This window comes from Mastigoproctus giganteus, chromosome 1, assembly GCF_048544385.1.
Source record: "Mastigoproctus giganteus isolate SK-2022 chromosome 1, ASM4854438v1, whole genome shotgun sequence".
In the NCBI taxonomy this organism is placed as follows: Eukaryota; Metazoa; Arthropoda; class Arachnida; order Uropygi; family Thelyphonidae; genus Mastigoproctus; species Mastigoproctus giganteus.
The window spans coordinates 269,860,730-269,881,260 of NC_143575.1; the positions used below are offsets into that span (position 1 = coordinate 269,860,730).

General features: G+C 37.2%; 1 protein-coding gene across 2 annotated transcripts in view; it reads left to right on the forward strand.

Moving 5' to 3' along the window:
• Positions 1-20,147, forward strand: part of LOC150091966 (integral membrane protein 2B) — an 88,531-nt gene extending 68,384 nt beyond the window's left edge. Inside the window, exons 5-7 of one of the 2 annotated variants that reach the window (XM_090377597.1) lie at positions 5,801-5,911; positions 11,123-11,273; positions 18,814-20,147. In XM_090377597.1, coding sequence (XP_090233723.1) covers positions 5,801-5,911; positions 11,123-11,273; positions 18,814-18,932 — 381 coding nt within the window. In that variant the 3' untranslated portion in view covers positions 18,933-20,147. The remainder of the gene's footprint in view (positions 1-5,800; positions 5,912-11,122; positions 11,274-18,813) is intronic. The other variant, XM_090377605.1, reaches the window with a different exon arrangement.
• The last annotated feature ends 384 nt before the right edge of the window (positions 20,148-20,531 follow it).

Here is a 20,531-nt window from a genome sequence, read left to right on the forward strand (position 1 = left end):
AAAAATAAATGAAAAGTATGTAATAAAAAAATAAAAATATTTTAAATATAATATGATGATAACATATACAATATTATGTTTAATGGTTCTAACGATTGGGTAACATTTTTAAGATCAGTGCTGGATCCAGGGGGATGACCCCTGGATCCAACACGGTAACAGGAAAAAATATCCCATTTATTATGTAATCAAAGAAAACACTCCCCGGTTTTAAGTTCAGTATTCTATAGTTAAGAAGAAAAAAAATTAAAAATACCATTGTTGCATGTGCAGTTATTTAAATCTTTCTTTTTTTCAAATGCACTAGGAAGAAAAGTGGTATTTTTTTCACTATATAATTTTAAACTAAATAATAGATCAATTTTGTTCACTTATGGGTTTAATCCCCCCTTCCCAAAATCAAAGATGTAAAAGGATATCATTGCCTCTGTCGAAGTAGTGTTTAAAATGGATCGACATGTAAAACAGATGCAAGAAACCACATATGCAAAGGCAGTCCTGGAATGGATACCACCAGGAAGAAGGAGAATACATAAGAGAACATGGATAGATTGAGTATGGGAGTGCATGACAGCTCGAGGTCTAACTGACCACAACACCTTGAATTGCACTTTCTGGTGGTAAAAATTACCACCAAAAATTACTTGCAGGCTGAGGAGTATTCCCATTGCAAATGGAAATACTCCTCTTTAAAAAAAAAAAAAAAAAAAAATTATCACTGAACTTAGTTTTTGAATCAATATTTCAAGAACAGGAGATATATTCATCATCCCTTGATGTGTATATCAGTTAATTCTTGTTTTTAAGATACAGTGATTATGCATAGCTTTTAGTGCAAGAAAAGAACAAAGAAAATAATTTTCATAAGCGTGTACCTCTCCTGTGATTTTTTTTTTTACCTTGAAGGTTATAATTTTTGTTTCAAAAACACAACAAAAATCCTTCTGTGGATTTTTATCGTAAGTATTCTCTTTGTGTTTTTCTTTTAGTATCACCGAATGCAAGCCATGTCAGCTGGCAGTCAGGCATTCACTGCAGAGCACTTTCGTGGCATTCTACGAAGGTATAGATGTGGGTACCCTTATTCTCCCTGCTTGTCACCAAGATCCGAGGAGAGTATCTGCATGTCACACTACCAGCTTATGTGTATGACACCACGTGACCAGCTTGCAAAACTTTAGTCAGTTCTGTGTATATACGTGTGTATATATTTACAACATATACACCGATGAGCCGAAACATTATAACCAGCGAGTTGTTATGCAAATCGAAGCAACTGCAGTTGAACTACAGTGCAGGTCGGGACGTGATACTGAGCTCCGTTAATCAGTGTTACTCTTGTTTTTCAGACTGGAAGGGCAGTGAATTTGAGCGAATTTGACAAAGGCCAAATTGTAATGGCCAGATGACTGGGTCAGAGCATATCCGAAATGGCATAGCTGGTAGGGTGCTCACAGTCGGCCGTGGTTAGTATCTACCGAAAGTGGTCCGAGGAGGGGGAACCCACGAACTGCCAGAGAGGTGTGTTGGATGACCACATCTCATCGATGCTCGAGGTGAGCGAAGGCTCTCCCGGAAGGGTGACTGTGCGCAACTAGCTGATAATTGGAATTGCTGGTGGGAGTAATGTGTCACAACACACCGTACATCAAACCCTGCTGAAAATGGGGCTGTGTAGCCGCAGGCCACTCAGAGTGCCCATGCTAACCATGGTTCACCGGAGACAGCACCTACAGTGGGCACACGAGCATCAAAAGTGAACCTTGAGTGATTGGAAGCAGGTCTTCTGGTCCGATCATGTTTCCTGTTTCCCCATGTGTATGGCCGGGTATGCATGCGTCATTTACCTGGGGAAGTGATTCTGCTTGGATGCACCGTGGGACAAAAACAAGCCGGTGGTGTCAATGTCGTGCTTTGGGCAATGTTCTGCTGGGATACCCTTGGCCCAGTCATTCATGCCGGGCACTCTGACATCTACCACCTACATAAACATCATTGCTGACTGGGTACTCCCTTTCATGGCAACGGTCTTCCTCTCTGTCTGGTGCCGTCTTTCAGCAGGATGATGTGCCATGCCACACTGCCTGGATTGTTCGAGACTGATTCGCAGAATATGAGGAAGACTTCCAGCTATTGCCCTGGCCTCTAAATTCTCCAGACATCAATCCCATTGGGCATCTGTGGTGTGTGTTGGAACAGCAACTCCGATCTGCAGTGTCTCCATAACCTCTTAAAACGAATCCTAAGTTGTCATTCGAATAAGGGTCTTTGAAGTACATCTCTTGAGAAAAACTGTCTCTTGTGTGACAGTATATATTTCAATGGGCTCGCTACTTGCAGCTTATTTGGAAAATCTGAATTCCGTTGGGAACTGGACGAATTTTTAAAGGCTTTTTTTATATTGGGACTGTAGTTGGCCAATCACAAGCCAAGGGACTAAGACCTAAACCGTGAGTTATTCTGAGATTTTAGCTTGCACAACACAGCACAGCATAGCATGCAAATTGTTCCGTGAATGAACGCACGCTCTCTCTCTTGTCTAGACAAATATACAATATGGATGTGGCCTTGGTGCCAGTAAAATAATAATTTGAATTTGCCCATCGCCTACTGGGCTTCATTAATGAAGCTGTGAGCTGCACCTTTGGTTCATCAATAGGTGAACATTCAGCATGGTTCTTCTTGTACATGTTCTAATCCATGTCCAAATGACCTTATACACCTGACCATAGCAGGCACAAAAATGTATACTGCCCGCATGTTTACTGCAGCTACAGAAAGTGTTCTACACCAGCGCTACACAAACTATCTGTTGTGAAGGACCAGTTTCTTTTATTTCCAATCTGTCGCAGACAGATACTTTTGTAAAATAGAATAAAAATGAATTACTCTCAATTTCTGATGTTCTCTCCTCGCTGACTGGTAACAAACTGTTTGTGGACCACACTTTGAGTAGCACTGTTCTACACCTTGCTACCGCCGACCATCAAACCTTTATTAACAAGCGCTGATCTTGCTCAGAAGCAAAACTAGATTATAGGGTCTCCCTACAAGATTTCCAAATGATTCCCCCCCCCCAATCATCTCGTCAAAAAGCATATGGTACTTTCGGTCTTTCCCCCAAATTCCCTGGCCATCAATCCCACGAGCATCTGTGGTTTGTGTTGGAACAGCGACTCCGATCTGCTGGTTACATGTTGGTACCAGATGCCACAAGACACATTTAGAAATCTTGTAGCGTCTATGCTTGCCAGGTATGAGCTGTTTTGGCTCATCGTTGTATATACACCAATGAATTCCGTCTATATTTATGTTATGAATATTATAAGAGAATATAACAGATTAAAATTCGCACAAAACCATACTAATTATAATCATAAGCATTTAAGTACTATAATAATCTTATTCATCTTTTCATATGTATCAATCACATTATTTATTAATATTTCTGATAATGCAATGTTGCCGTATTAAAATGAATTCCTATTTTTCCCTGGGCGGGACGGCCATATCAGTTTACACAATGTTTTAATTTAAAAAAAAACACGAATTTAATAATTTTATGTAAAATGAACACAACACAAAAAAACCACATCAACAAACAACAATAAAATATAAATACATTGTAATTATTAAAAGGATTTTCACAAGAGTGTACTCCTGTAGATTTTTGCTTTTCTTTTTTTTTTATCACAGTGTGTTTTTATCTTAAGAATGTTAATTTTTAGAAGCAGGTATCCCTTCCATCGATTTTTGATGTGTTTTTATCCAAAGTATTGTTTTTGATTGATGTGTTTTACTTTTTTGTGCCATTGTCTGCATGGACAGTTAGTGCCATTGACAGAAAAAAAGCAAAAATCCAAGGAAGGGATACAAATCCTTTTAATCTTCAGCATTCCTTCTATTTTGCATACTGTAACCCCCTTCATATTGGTGTGTTTTAATTTTTAGCGTAGCGTGTAGTGTGTTTTTATTTTAAGAATTTTTGCTTTTATCTTAAGAATATTAATTTTTACAAGAGGGTATCCCTTCTATGGATTTTTGATGTGTATCCTAATCAAAGAGAATATTTATACTAAATATTCTCTTTGGTGGTTGTGTTTTCCTTTTAGCGCCATCGAATGCGAGCCATGCCGGCTGGCAGTCAGAGGAAAGACGGAATTCATTGTAGAGCACTTCCATGGCACTCTGTGAAGGTATAGATGTGGGTACCCTTATTCTCCCTGCTTGTCGCCAAGAAAGCAACAGCATGTCACATGACCAGCTTATGTGTATGGTGTATGACACCGTGTGTGTGGCAGGCATGCAGCTGGTGGAAAGAATGCATTCATTTTAGTGCTACTTTGCTATCGTTCTTTGCATGTGTACAAGAGGATGCCCGCATTTTCTCAGACTGCTGGTTGCCGGCATCCGAGGAAAGCAGCAGTGGAATAGTGCAGTTGATGTACATTCTCTCATACTGCCGGTTGGTGAGTTCGAAGAAAAGTATGGGCATAACACCATCGATGTCATGTAACCAGCTTACGATGGAAATGCGCAGTCTCGGCAGTTGTCTCCGCACGTATGTAACATGACCACCTTACATCATACATATGACTTGACATCTTCTTAGGCCGGGTGGGTAAAGTGCCTGCCTGGCAACCCAAAGGTTGCGGGTTTGATTCCCGCCTTGGGCTTGGATCAAAGTACTGCAAAAACCTTGGGAGGTGCATTATGGCCACAGAAGCCTATGCGCCAACAACTACCAAAAAAAACCCGTCTTCTTAGGAGGAACAACACCTGTCAAATACAGTATCAGGCCACTCCCTTGGAAAATTCAAGGTAGGGGTACCCTATTGTAAACTTTAACCGGCACTTCAATTAGGTCTCCTTGCAGGTGTCTAGTTTCCAGACACAATAATTTGCAGAACTGAACTATTTCTTGCTTACAGTGTGTATGCTTTTGTTCTCCTCACTAATCTCATTGCTCTTCTCTGCACATATTCCAACAGATCAACTTCTTAAAATGAGGCAACCTATATGCAGTACTCAAAATGCAGCCTTATACAATGTAATAATCACCTCTTGTCCATGCTGGCAAAATTCCTGTATATCATTGACACAATCCCCTGTCAGCTACTTTAGCAATCTGTCTACACAGAGTTATGTTAATCTAGGCTTAATTAATAAAAATTAATAAAATTCACGTATGAAATAGTCAATGAGTAATTGAAACCCAATAGTCTATCTTTAAAAATATATTCAATTACTATATATGGCTAAAATATATTCATATTGCTTATGGATAAGTGATCAAGGGATTAGTTAATTATAAAGTTCTGCTACGTAAGTTATAGCTATTAACCCAAGTGATACCCATCTCTCCACTAACAATCTGTAAATATGAACCAAGAGCAAAAATTATTGGGGAAAAAAAATGATTAGTGGGGTTTGAACTGTGTCTGATACTGAACTGTGTCTGATGCCTTGCCAATATCTCAAATAACTTTATGCTCAAATATTTTTGTTTTATGATTATTAGAGATCAGTTATTAACATTCGATTAAACTGTTTCATAAACTGCATAATAGTAATAAATTTTCTGTTTATCCTGTGAGACTGCCACTTAAGGTCAGTAGAGTTCTAAGTAGGCCACATTTTAGAGTTTGATTTATTTATGCTTTTTTTTAAATTATGTTAAGTTAAATTACAATTTTGCAACCATATAAGAATATTTTTCTTAAAGCTGACTTGTGTTCCTTTTAAATTTAAGATTTCAGATAAATTTCACTGTGTGATATTATTATTTTTTTTTAACTAGAATAAAACTGGCATAATTGATTTGGATGGACAACGTTGTTTCATTATGCCATTAAACCGTAGTTTGGTACTTCCACCACATTCTCTGTTTGATTTAGTAGTCAAGATGAGAGTAAGTATTTCTTTGAATTAGTTTCCATTAAAAGAATTCTCCCTAATATGCAAAATCTTTCTTGTGTGCTTATTCTTAAATGTAACTATGCTTCAAACGATAGTTAAATGTTAAAATAACTATTTTCAAGTTCCTTGATCCATTACAAACTTCATTATGATCTGGGTAGAAATTTTAATTACAATTGAGACCATAGTTTAAAATTTCCTTTTTCAGTTCCATTATATGTGCTTGTATCTCATGAAATTTAGTTATGGCTGTGGTTGGTCGTGGTGGAAATGGATATAAAACATGATATCCTAAAGTAAAATTGCACACAGAATGAAATAGATGCACACTGTTTTATGCATGACAAGAATATTGTCATGCACATGAATATGTCATATTTGTACTCAACTATTTGTTTTGCCTGATTCAAATGCTGATGTAATATTGATTTAAATAAGTTTCAGTAAAAATAATAGATACATTCTTGTTTTTTTTATGAAAACCAAAAACACTAGAGATATTACAACCTATAGTACTTAGTACGGTGCATGCATTGGAGGTTGAGAAGATGAAAGAAGATATTTTTTGACATTAGACTTGAACTTCTGTAGATTGTAATTTTCAGGAAATACATATGAAGGAAGGTTGTTCCAGAAAATATAAGTTGAATGAATAAATGAGGAAGAAGAAAAGTTGGTTCTGTGAGTTGGAAGTTGGGCATTAAAAGGTTGTTAACTGTTGTGTGGCACTTGTTCGGACTACTTTGAAATAGAGAGCAGGATTTATAGAAGCCATTTCAGGACAGTGCCCATGGTATCTATAGAAAAGGCATGCAGCAGAAACAGAATCTGAGACGGAAAGTGAGGAGACTCTGTTAGAGATGATTCATTAATTAACCTAACTACCCTCTTTTGGATGGAATCTAGAAGACTGAGAAGTTTCAGGGTCACTGCTCCAGATGTGGGAACAATATTCCAGGGCAAATTTGTAATTTGTACAGAGTGAACAGTTGTTTGGAAGAAAATAACACAGAGTGAAAGAGTTTTTTGGATGTAGAGGAAGCAATATTTTAATGTGCTTATGCAGAGAGAGAGTAGAAGTCAAGGTAATCCCCAATAGAGATATATGATCTTGCCTAGAAATTGGAATGTCATCGAAGTTAAGCATAGCAGCACAAGAATCCTTTTGTGAAATAATAAGATAGGACTGAGTTTTAGAGGGATTGAAATTAACTAAGTTATCTGCCCACACTAGAGAATTACTTGGATATCAGCATTTAAGGAATTGGTAGTGAATATTCAAAAAGTTGAAACTGTTTGGGCAGGGCAAGGTTTCTCAAACTGGAAGGGGGAATGCAGTGTGCTATCATCAGCAAAACTATGGATAGGATTTCTAGTCAATGGAAAGTCATTAATATAAAAGAGGATAAGAGTGGGAGAAAGAACAACCTTGGGGGACACTGGCATTAGTGGAGAAATTGAATACAGCCATTTACTGTCACCTGCAGTGAGCTTTCAAAGAAAAATCTGGATACCCAATTTCAAAAAACAGTTGGAAAACCATAAGGTGGAAGCTTATTTAGAAGACCTTTATGCCAAACATGATTAAAAGCCTTTGATTCGTCAAGGGCAACTGCTTGAGTTTCACCAAAATTTTCCATTGAATTTGACCACATATGGGTAACATAAGCCAGAATATCACTAGTGGATCGACACTAACGTCCATACTGGTGATCGTTGACCAGATGAAAGGTTTCTAGATAGCTTAAGAGTTGGCGATTAATTGATTTCTCCACTACTTTAGAAAGAGTGAAGTAATTGCATAGGAGTGAATTGTCATCCGTTTTAAGAACTGGCTGGATATGAGCAAATTTCCAAACAGAAGGAAAAACACCTTTAGAATAAGAAAGTGAAAAAAGATGACAGATGCGGAAAAGGAGTAAGTTCAGGAGCACAGGTTTTGAGAATGAGTGAAGAGATACCATCAGGATCTGGAGCTTTCTTAGCATCAAAGTTCCTCAAAATCCTTCTGACATCTTTTTGACGGAAGACCACAGGAGGCATTGATTGGAGCGTACTGGGAATGGTGGGAGTTGGTTTTCCCAAAAGTTCATTAATACATGAGTTGGAAGAAAAATAGGTTGCTAACAGATCAGCTTTATCCTTGACTAAAGTGGCAATGAAACATCTGGTGTTGACAGAGGTGTGGGAACAGAGATGGGCAGAAGTTGCAGCCAGCAGCTTTGGCAAGAGATGAGAATGCTTGGCTTCCATTTGGACTAAGAAGCAAGTGTTCTACTCTTAGCTTGTTCAAAATCTAGTTTGGACTGATTATTAACTGCTTTATAATTGTTGCATTTTTGCAGAAAACAAAAGATGTATCCTGAGCCAGAAATAAGAATAAGCAATCAACAAATCCTACTCAAACATAGTATCAGACTTTTTGGATTAATCAGGGTAATAAAATAAATTTCCTGAAACACTTAAAATATCTATGTACAGTACAGTAGGCTAAATAAATTAAATGTTCTCTGAGCAGTATCTGCCGTTGACATGTAGAACTGATCATTAGTCATTTCTACACATTTATCATGCAGTGATAAGATCTAGATTAGATTATTGTCCTTCCCCCCATTTACTACTCAGAAAGGTGTCTTAAAGTGGTTAGATCCTATTCTTTGTACACTTTGTTTTATTCAGAGCATTTCATACATTGCCTGTGCACAGTTAATACACAGAGACCATGAAGTCCCACTCAGCCTTCATAGATAAGTTCTTCTGCTGAGCTGTCTGAAAAAATGTGAAACCTTCCTGGACATTCAGCATGCCACTATCTGTATAATCCAAAATAGGAAACCTTGCATAATAATAAACCTAGCATATCCAAACCAGCAGGTATCTCACTAAAAGGATTAATTTCACAATGAAATTTAAGTGTAGATAAAATCTACCAAGATAACCCCATATCTCTTCTGTCATGGGAAATCAGTTCAGTCAATTGCGGCATGGACCTTGTACAATGGAAACAAAATGCCATCTCGAACCAACATATTAGGATTAGTATAGGTATACGATGCAAGAAAGCAAGCTTATGCAGTATCAGCCAAAAAAAAAAAAAAAAAAAACCCCACCCTTTTCACTCCTCCATCCATCCATTCATTCCAAATGCCTATCCAGCTCAGCCTTAAATTTATTTAGGCTGTCAACTTCCACAACAAGAGATGAAAATCTGTTCCAACAATCAACTACCCGCTGGCTAAAGGCAAATTTCTGCACATCTATTCTACAACTATCTTTCCTTATCTATGCCCACTCGGGTTCCTAATCTGAGCAAGAGGAAGAATCCCATCAGCATTCAGCTTGCTCAACCCATTCAAGGCCTTAATACACCTCAATCAGATCACCTCGCACGTGCCTACTCTCCAGATGCTGTAATTTACATTAGTAGACGCACGTGATGCAAGAAAGCAAGCTTATACAGCATCAGCCAAAAAATAAAAAAACCCATTTGGAATGATCCATTCATTCCAAATGTTTGTCTAGTTATGCCTTGAATTTATTTACTTCCACAACAACAGATAGAAGTTTGTTCCAGCAATCAATTACCCACTGGCTAATGGCAAACTTCTGCACATCTATTCTACAACTCTTTCCTCAGTTTGAATCTATGCCCCCTTGGGTTGTAATCTGAGCAACAGGAAGAATCCCCTCAGCATTAAGCCTGTTCAATCCATTCAAGACTTTATATACCTCAATCAGATTGCCTCGCAGGTGGTGCCTGGTCTCCAGAAGCTGCAATTTTTTTGCAGAACTTTATAACCTTTCTTCATAAGAGCACCCCTTTGTTCCCTTCACCACTCTTGTTGCCCTCCTCTGTACTCGCTGAAGCAACTGTACATCCTTCCTAAAATGAGGCTTCCAGACCTGAACGCAGTACTCAAGGTGTGGCCTGACCATTGCCTTATACAAGGGGATAAGGGGTACAAGGTTACTACAACGTTGGTCAAGATTTTTGCAGCTCCGGCAAACGCTAAGTTTTCATTTATATTTAGTTGTTTTATTGTCTTAATTGTTATACTAATTTATTTTCTATAAGTAGCTTTATAGGTCTAGCCAAGCTCCGTGGTTTATTTTGAATTTAGATAGCGATTTTGAAAGTTAATACGTAGTGTCTGTAGATTTTATGTTCGTAACTTGCCACCATTGTTATACGATACGAAATACTGTAAGATCTAACGTAAAACTACATAGGGGTAAATGCCCTCGAAGAAATTAATATGAGGGCCCCCATCAAGCTCTCAGTTGCCCAACTCAATGCCAGATCTCACTCCTGTGCATCAGACAACACAGGGCAATGAAACAGCTACATTCTGCTTATGAAATGCAATTCTCCAACTAATCTCTTTTGTACACTGATTGCTCCAAAATGGATGCACGCATAGGTGCCGGCAGTGGTCATGCCAAAAAGCATCATTTCTCATCAGTCTCTTCTCATAGAATGCCATATATAGAACTGAACTTTTTGCAATAAATCTCGCACTAAATCACATTAACTGAACTTCCCTTGCAAAAAGTATTATTTTTATAGACTCATAAGAGTGTAATTTATGATTTACAGCTAGATCATCCAACCATCCATATTTAAGAAAAATTCTTTCTCACTTCAGGACAAAAAAAAAAAAAATTTTCTTGGATTCCAAAACATTCTGGAATACTGGGCAGTGAAATATGCTGATCAAGCCACAAAATGTCCATTAAATGTAATCTCTCACATATAAAATTCCATACTGCAACTATCCATGTAATTCGAAAACATATGGACAAAACGTAGCAACCTCAAACAAGCAACAAATTATACCACATCAAATAGCAGCCAAAATGCTGGAGATCAGGTTTTTGATCTAACAGATACAAGAGTTATCTTCACCTGGCTTTGTATTAGACACATTTAACTTACCTCTTAATGAAAGACAATCCTCCACAATGCCCTCAGTATCATTCCCAACTCACAGTAAAGCATGTAATCATAGAATGTCCGTGTTACCAAATAGCTTGCAACTCAGCTTTCATATCATGTGCACACAAACATTAACTCTTCGGCTTATTCTGGGAGACCAATCAGGTATTTATGCTGCAAATAAGATTTTTATGTTCGAAATTTGAATTGCTCAACAAAAGCAAACTTGTTGCATTAATTTTTTTTATTTATTTATTTATTTTTCAGGCTGGTTATTATGATGTTGATACAGAGATTGTGAGGGAAACCATGCGAGTTATTACTCCTGCTATTACAGATTTCAGAAACGTTGGTTACTATATTGCTCGTGAGTGTGCCGCAATGCCAACTTATAAGTTGGAGAGAGTTACTTCTCCAGGTATTTATTCTTAGAATTAAGTCTTTTATCTTTATTTGCTTCTCAGAGTACAATCTGGCTTTCAAAATTTTCTGTACCTATCCATGTCTACAGTGAATGCACTTAAACTTTTTAATTAATGATACTGATGAGGGGAAAATTCATTTGATTGAAAGTTTACTGTTATGAAGGTTTTTCACTCAAAATATTTTTATCTGGGTCTTCCTTAAGTAGCACCCCAAGATCTGCTACTTAAGCAAGACCTACATAAAAATAAGTGTTGGTAAAAAAAAAAGTCATTGAAAAAATTTGACTAGCGCAATAAAAGCCATAGGCTTTTACTGCATTAGTCAAAAAAATAAATAAAACAAATAAATTTTAATAATAAAAATTATTTTAAAAAATATAATAATCTGTGTAGACCCTCCTTTTGTGGGTAACTATCCAGCTGCCCTCAGTTTCCCCACACTGTCAGCCTCAGTTACTCATGAAAGTAATTTATTCCAGTAGTAGTTAACACTTGCTTGCTAAAAGAAAGAAAACTATCCCCTCTCAAAGCCTTAGAGATCTCAATCGGGTCTAGGGTGCATGGTTGCCAAGTCTGTAGCTCTTGTATTCAAAATGTTTCCTCATGGGTGCCCTTTTGCATATCTCTCCAAACAGGTTGCCCATCTTTGGACCATTTCAAGGGGTTTGTGTGTTTTTTTTTTTTTTTTTTTTTTTTTTGGACAGTCTCATACTTGGGCCTTGAGGTTGTCTCAGATAGGCCAGACACCTGGGAGTCTACACTGATGGAACTGATATTTGGGTGACATTCAAGTCAAGTCAAGTGGACCCAAATTCGGTGAAGTCTGGATGGTCTGTGACAGCCAAATCCTCTGCTTGCACCTTCACGATGGTGGGACCGCTAGTAATCCTGAGTATAACCTCCAGGCACAAGCAAACTGTGGGTGACCACCCAGACCCAGGAGTGAACCAACGTAAGCAGGGGCTGAGGTGTTATTATTATTATTAGCTACACGGTGCAAGGAAGCCCAAGGCTTATGCTGCACGAGCCAAAATAAAAAAAGAAAGAGAGAGAGAGTCAAAAGTAGAATGGAATCACCAAGAAAGAGAAGAATGAGGATCTCCAGCTCAGGACCCTGGGTGTGCCAAGCCCATACTCGCCAGATGAGCCCCTGGGTTGTCTACCTGCGGGCAATCTTTATATATGTGACTGGGCACCCCACTGTAGCAGCATGTCAGTGAGTGTGCCCACATCCAAAGAGTGGAAACCTTTCATTAAAGGAACAGTCTCTGAAATGGTAGTATGACCACCATGTCACGAAGATTCTGCTCCAGGTTTTATCATTCTTTGGCAAGATTTCAATCATCCAACTTAGGTTACCTTGGTTCTTCAAGCAAGAATTGTCTTGAGTTCTACAAGGGGAATAGCAGTCTTTTCGATAGTCTCTCAGGTTCCTCTCTTGATATTGCCTGTGAACATCTTTGCTGTGCATCACTGACAGTATTAGAACTGGATAAGTGCAGCTGTGTAAAAACAGATGGCAAGTATGCACTGCTCACGTAAAATTTGGCGATTATAAACCTTAGTGTACAACACAGGAAACTTGCCAAAGCAGTATGCAAGCCTTTCTTTCCAATTTGCATATCATTATACTCAGTAGTAAATTGATGCTGAATATTGCAGACGAGTGTGCAGACTACTATAGGAAGTTTCCATTGGTAAGAATTATTTGCCGACCGGGCTAGCCGAGTGGGTAACGTACCTGCCCGGCAACCCAAAGGTCGCGGGTTCGATTCCCGCCTCGGGCTTGGATCAAAGTACTGCAAAAACCTTGGAAGGTGCAATATGGCCACAGAAGCCGATGCGCCAACAACTACCAAATCAAAAAAAAAAAAAAGAATTATTTGTAATTGCCAAAAACTGCCTTGGCTTGGGCAATGCATAAGATAACAGAGCATAAAACAGATCTTTAGTTTAACTAATTTTTTAATTAAATATGACAGAAACATGATAATGATTTTTTACTTTAATTTTCTCACCATTTTGGAAGTGGCACTTAGATCTGGAATAAATTTGCTGACCCCTGAATCAGGCTACAATTCACTGGTTCTTATGGTTTACAATGTACAGGTGTTCACAGATCAAGTTGCATATTTTGTGAGATAAAAAACCCAGTCGCAAGTAACTAAATAACTCATGGCACAGAATTCAACTTTCACTGCAAGAGACTAACTACAACTCCCAAACAATCCTCTCCAAATGAGTGACAAATTATGAAACCAGATTTTCATGACAACTTATTCTTCATCGAACTTCTAAATTCTTTCCTAAAACAATAATATCCAAGGAATTATTGTTCACCAATTTGTACACCAATACTGGGTGGTAGATAAAATAGCATCAATGTGTACACACACACACAGCAATTCAAAACCCCAGTGCAGGTTCTATCTTCAGTGACTGCAGATAGAACATCTAAAATTCAGCTGTCCAAAAACTAAACTTTTTTTTAACTCTGATCTCCCACTGGGCACATAAAATTTGCTCTTTGAGCAGCACAGTTGTGGATGGCAAAGTATTTCTCATGATTGTATTTTTAAGAGTTACATAATATTTATCTTAATGCTTCCATAAATTCATTTGGTAACTGAAAAATATTAGACTATCATTATTTTTAAACTTTCTTCTAAATATTACTCTCACTCAGCCGTTCCTAAAAGCTGAAAGGCATTTCCCAACATTTAAAATGTCCACAGAATCTCAGTTATTTGAACATATTCATGAATAACAAAATTATCCACAGCTGAAAACTGTGCACAAGAAGCATGAATTGAAGTAAAACTTCTTTCCATTTGCTTTTCCTTTACAAAAGATATATTTGCTTCCTTCATAGCTGCCATCACTGGACTTTCAAAAAGCTGTAGATCAGCTAACTGTAAATAGTAGGAAAGTAGGATTTTTTGGTTCAAAACAAGAGTTTTTTTTTTTTTTTTTTTCATAAAAGCTCCTGAAGATTTTCTGCACCCACACCACATGGATTAATGCCACCCCTCTGTGTTACCAGGCAATACTGGGTGGTAGATGACTCTCATCAACCGGTGCAATACCACCACTTTGCTTATTGGAGGCTTGAAATGGTGGAACCCATGTTTAGTCTCCATAGCTAAGTTCCGGTCAACCCTTCCCCACCTCTTCCATCATGCACTATGACTGATGACTTTTCAGGTTATGATGAACATCGTGGTGAGATCCAATCTTCCTTACATTTCGAGGGTACAGCTCTAAAACGGTGTCTGCAGGCTGGCCGCTAGTTTGTACACCAGACTGAACCTATTGGTAACTCTTTAGAAGGCTTCCGGATTAGTAGTGTATAATCTTGCTACTTCTACTCTGCTAGGTAGTGACTGGAGGGAGTCCATGTAGTGTATATGTGGGGGGCATTGTCGAGGCAGTGTTATGTCAAGGATCTGGGTATATTCTTACCATGTGTATGCCATATCCAAGAATTTCATTACTTCATACAGCATATCCCCACCCCACTTTTTCTTACTATTGAATACACCATGAATTGTCAAACTAATAGAGTAAGCTTATCTGTGAAAAGATTTAAACCTCCCAAACACTTCCTAGTTCATTTCACAAATATATGTGGTCTGAATTCTAATCTCAACGACATCCATTTCCATTTACAGTCTACCAAACCCAGTGCACTTTTTCTGACAGAATCTCAGTTATCAGTTGATTCAACTACTGCTCATCTCAGTTGCCCAAATTATTCGCTGTATGATTCCTTTCGCCACAAAGGTGGAACTTGTGCATATGTCCGTTCCGATATTCCCTGTCAGAGACTTAGCAATTTGGAATCTACTCTCTTTGATCTTCTCTGACTTAAAATCTCTCTCTACCTCATTGTGTAAAATTCATCTGTTGCCTCTACCATTCTCCCAACTCCACTAATCACTTGGAGCTCTTTGACTTTCTCCAGTCCAACTTTCCTAACAGTGGGGTAATTTTCCTTGGTGATTTTAATGATCAAAACTCCAGCTGGCTTCGGTTTTCTAGTCACACCGACCCAGCTGGTCAAGATGCTGAGTCTTTTGCAATTACTAATGACCTTGCACGGATTGTTCATTTACCTATAAGGATCCTGAACAACCCTTCTAAGTACACGGTCGAAGTGAGAGGTCCTTTAGGCATCCCAGATCACAACTTGCTGATTGTCTCTTCTTCAATGGACCCTTCATCTCATTGCTATTCCCAACCTCATATTTTTTGGCATTACAAGAATGCAAAATGGGATGACCTGCGAGATTTCTTTTCCTTTATCGAATTACTGTTCCAAAACTTCTGATGTCTACGTTTTCTCAGATCGTGTCAGTGAAATTATCCTTGTAGGGATGGAATCCTTTATTCCACACTTCACTTCAAATTCTCATCCTTTATCTAAACCTTGGTTATCCAATAAATGTGCCAAGGCTGTTCAAGAGAAGAACGCTGCATATCGTAATTGGCTTGTTTCCAATTCTTCAGTTTCATTTTATGCCTACACCAAAGCTTGCAACAATTGTAAAGCAGTTATTAATCAGTCCAAACTAGATTTCGAACAGACTAAGAGTAGAAAACCTGCTTCTTGCCCTAATGGTAGCCGAGCATTCTGGTCCCTTGCCAAAGCTATTGGCCACAACTTTTGCCCATCTCTGTCAAAACCGGATGGTTCTGTTGTCAATTCAGCCAAAGATAAAGCTGACCTGCTAGCATCTCATTTTTCTTCCAACTCGTGTATTAATGATCTTGGTAAAACACCTCCCACCATTCCCAACACGCTCCATTCAATGCCTCCTGTGGTCTTCCGTCAATAGGATTTTGACAAATCTTGATGCAAATAAATCTCCAGCTCCTGATGGTATTTCTCCACTTATTCTAAAAACCTGTGCTCCTGAACTTACTCCTGTTCTTTGCCGCCTTTTTTCACTTTCTTATTCCAAAGGTGTTTTTCCTTCTGCTTGGAAATTTGCTCATATCCAGCCAGTTCCTAAAAAGGGTGACAAATCTCTCCCATCCAATTATCGTCCCATTGCAATTACTTCTACTCTTTCTAAAGTAATGGAGAAATCAATTAACCGCCAACTCTTAAACTTCCTAGAAACCTTCCGTCTGATCAATGATCGCCAGTATGGATTCCGTCAGTGTCGATCCACTGGTCATATTCTGGCTTATGTTAGTCATTTATGGACAAATTCAATGAAAAAGTTTGGTGAAACAAGTTTGGTTGCTCTTGACATCTCAAAGGCTTTTGATTGTGTTTGGCATAAAGGTCTTCTAAACAAGATTCCATCTTATGGTTTGCCAACTGTTTTTTGTAATTGGTTATCCAGTTTTCTCTCTGATCACTCACTGAGGGTGTTGGTAGATGGCTCTGTCTTCTAACTTCTCCACTAATGTTGGTGTCTTCCAAGGTTCAGTTCTTTCCCCCACTCTTTTCCTCTTGTATATTAATGACCTTCCATTAACTGGAAATCCTATCCTTAGTTTTGCTGATGATAGTACATTGCATTCCACTTTCCATTTTGAGAAACCTTGCTCTGCTCAATTAGCTTCAACTTCTCAAATATCCGCTTCCAATTCCTTAAATGCCAATCTGCAGGTGGCAATTCTCCCGTGGGGCAAAGACAACGTAGTTGATTTCAATCCTTCTGAAACTCAGTCTTGTCTTATATCTTGCAAAAAGGATTCTGCTCCTATGCCAATCTTTGGTGACACTCCAATTTCTAGGCAAAATGATATATCTCGTTTGGGGATTACCGTGACTTCTAATCTCTCTTGGCACAAGTACATTACAAATATTGCTTCCTCTGCATCTAAAAAACTTGGTTTTCTCTTTCGTTCTTGGCATTACTTTTCTTCCAAAAAGCTGTTCACTTTGTACAAATCGCAAATTTGCTCTACCGTGGAATATTGTTCCGACATCTGGGCGGTGCCTGCAAAACCTCTTTCAGTCTTCTAGATTCCATTCAGAAGAGGGCAGTTAGGTTAATTAATGACTCATCTAATAGTCTCTCCACTCGCTGTCTCATAGATGTTCTGTTTCTGTTGCATACCTTTTCTACAGATACTTTCATGGGTACTGTTCTTCTGAATTAGCTTCTATAATTCCCTCTCTCTCTCTCTCTCTCTCTCTTTCAAAACAGTCCGAACACGTGCCGCCAACATCCATGTACTGGCCAACTTCAAACTCGCAGAACCAATTTTTATCTTCCTCGTTTATTCATTCAGCTGCAATTTTCTAGAACAACCCTCTTTCATACGTATTTACTGAAAATTAGTCTACAGAAGTTAATGTCAAGAAATATCTTCTTTCATCTTCTTAACCTCCAACCCAAGCATGGTACTAAGTACTATAGGTTCTAATATCTCTTGTGTGGGGTGTTCATAAAAAAATGCTTGGACACGGTATCCGAAGTGTGGCTTTGCAATTGCCATATAGAGTGCAATAAATCAATCGCACTCTATATGGCAAGAAATCAATTATCGCACATAGAGTGCGATAATTGATTTCTCCATTACTTTAGAAAGAGTAGAAGTAATTGCAATGGGACGATAATTGGATGGGAGAGATTTGTCATGGGACTTCTTTCTTACTATCTGTCTGTATTGCTTAGAGAACATTTCTGATTGTATCATAACTCTGAAATCTCTTTTTTTCCTCTAATGTTTTTTATTCAACCACCACTAAGTGTATAAGTTATTTTGGAGTGCTTTTTCACCAAGTATAAGATCTTATATTTTGCTGCATGAAGGGTTATTTATTTGATGATTATTTGCTATGTTTATATAATAGGAATCCTGCATCATCTCATTATTTGGAAAACAAGTACCATTAGATGGTTTTCATAAAAATAATAATAAAAAAATGAAACTAATATTCCATTATTTTGACATGACTTAGTATTCTGTTCCATTCTTAGACCAACTGCATCTGAGATCAAACATCCTGGATATGTTTAATGTCTGTGCTCCATAATTCTCTTAACTGTCCCATTGAACCATATGAAATCTTGTTTGAGTGGAATTCATCAAGCTAAATAGAAAGTTCCGTGTTATATCTGAGTAAGCCTTTCTTTTCACAACAATTTATCCACTCTGCTATAATAAGGACAGATTCTGGAGAATCTGTTTATTTGAGCATCAGATTCTATATAGAACATCAGGCCAGGAAATAATAAAAATTATGGGAACTTTGATATACACATACTAGTCTAACATTCTCAACATGATGCCCACTGAAATATTTTTGAATGCATGCTGAGATGCCAGTAGAGGCAAGATATATGTGATTTTAATTTGGGAATACTTCCCATGTGTACAGAACTGTCTGAATGGTGTGCTCAATAGAAGTAAAAGGTTGAGAATCCTTTTTCTAATGGGTATTTTATCCCAGTATTCCGGATAAACAGTCACATAATGTCCTTCTCGCAATACATTAAAATGTTATTTGACGTTTGTTTATTAATCTTAAGTATCTCAATTCTTATTTTTATTTTATTTTTTGTTTAGTGTACAAGAGAAGTTTGGATGAACAAAGCAAGACTGTTTTTGTGGAGTTTGCGGGAAACAAGATCAGTGAGACGAATATCATTAATTTACATCATGCTGTTGGAAAGCATGATACATAACTGGAATGTAAATTTTCTTTATCTTTTTTTTTTTTTTTATGGCTTTCCCAAATTATATTGTGTGCATCAGGTCACAACACCATTAGTTCCAGAATTAAGATTGTTTTGCCCCCATATTTGAGTACTCTGGTGTGTGACTACTGCAAATCTTATTTTTGCTAGTTAACTTTATAACCTTACCTTGCATTTATCAATAGCAGTACAGTGGCTGTGCTGTGATGTACTGTGCACTGTTGGCATTTATATGGATAAGCTATGTAACTTTCAATAAGTAGCTGCAGATATTCAAATTTCAAAACACCTAGTCTTTTTAATAAAATTGAATTGATTATTAGTAACAAACTGAAAAATGTATAGTAATGGATGTGTTTATATAGCTTTTTAAAAATGCTCCTTGTTTTAATCATGGATGTAATTTTGTAAAAGTGAGTGCTGGCTGGATTATTGTAGAATGAAAGGGAGCGAGCAGTTATTTACAGAAGTTCAAGGAGTTTGTTCATAGCATTTACAAAATTTCTGACTCCAAAATTACCATTTCATTGGAGGATGTATGTAATATATAACAGGATAGTTTCATTGTATTTGTTTTCCTTTGAATTATTTTTTTTTTATTACGTTCAATGTATGTTAATATCTTGCTTAAGGAAATATATCCATTCCACTTTTTGCTCAGAAAATGATAATATTTGTTAAAACTGCATTTCAAGTTTTCCTTGTAAAACAGCAGCAAGTGCAATGTAACCTTTGTCTCTAAGTGTATATTTTACTGTTAAAAAGTGAAATGAAATTTGTCAAGCTGAAGTGTCCACCATGTTAATGTGTACATAAAATGTGTAAAAAAAAAAAAACAGGAAAAAAAGTAGTGTTGTTGATAATTTTTCACTTGAGCCTTAGTCATCGTTAGAAGTGCTGTAGAAAATGTTGGTTCCTAATCCATCATATAATTACACATAACACCTTTATAAGTCTCTAGGATAAGGAACTTTATACATATCTTACTTGTGGAAAAAAAATCTTGCACTTAGTTTTGCTTTACCTACTAATTATATATAATTTGAACTGTATTACTTATTGTTTCTCATTATTAACTGAGCTTATCACTAATAACATTTCTTGACCAACTTTTTAACACTGAGTGCCATTAGATTAGAAAAATACAAAACAAGAGTAATATGTATGCAATTTGTTGAAAGATGTTAAAAAGGACCATTAGTTTATATTTTAATGTTTTATTATGTACATGTATGGAATTTCTTTGAATAATTGTTTATATAGCTCAAGATATTGTTTTATTTAACCTCAGTAGTTTTATTTTATGTAGTTATATGAACAGTGCATCTTAGATCTTTAAACAGCTATGTACATTTTTCTTTTTTTTTTTTCCTTTACTTTCAACTGCACAGGTTGTTTTACTTAACTGTACATGTAACGCCACATTGTGCATTAATAAAGCACCTTGTGCATTGCATGGTCTTTCAAATACATTGTATGCTGTGTGTTAGTAAAAATGTAGATTGCTAAAATAGAACCTCCAGAAATGTGTGGATTGCAGTTTCTGGAATATTTAATATATAATTGGCAATATCTGCATTGAAGTGG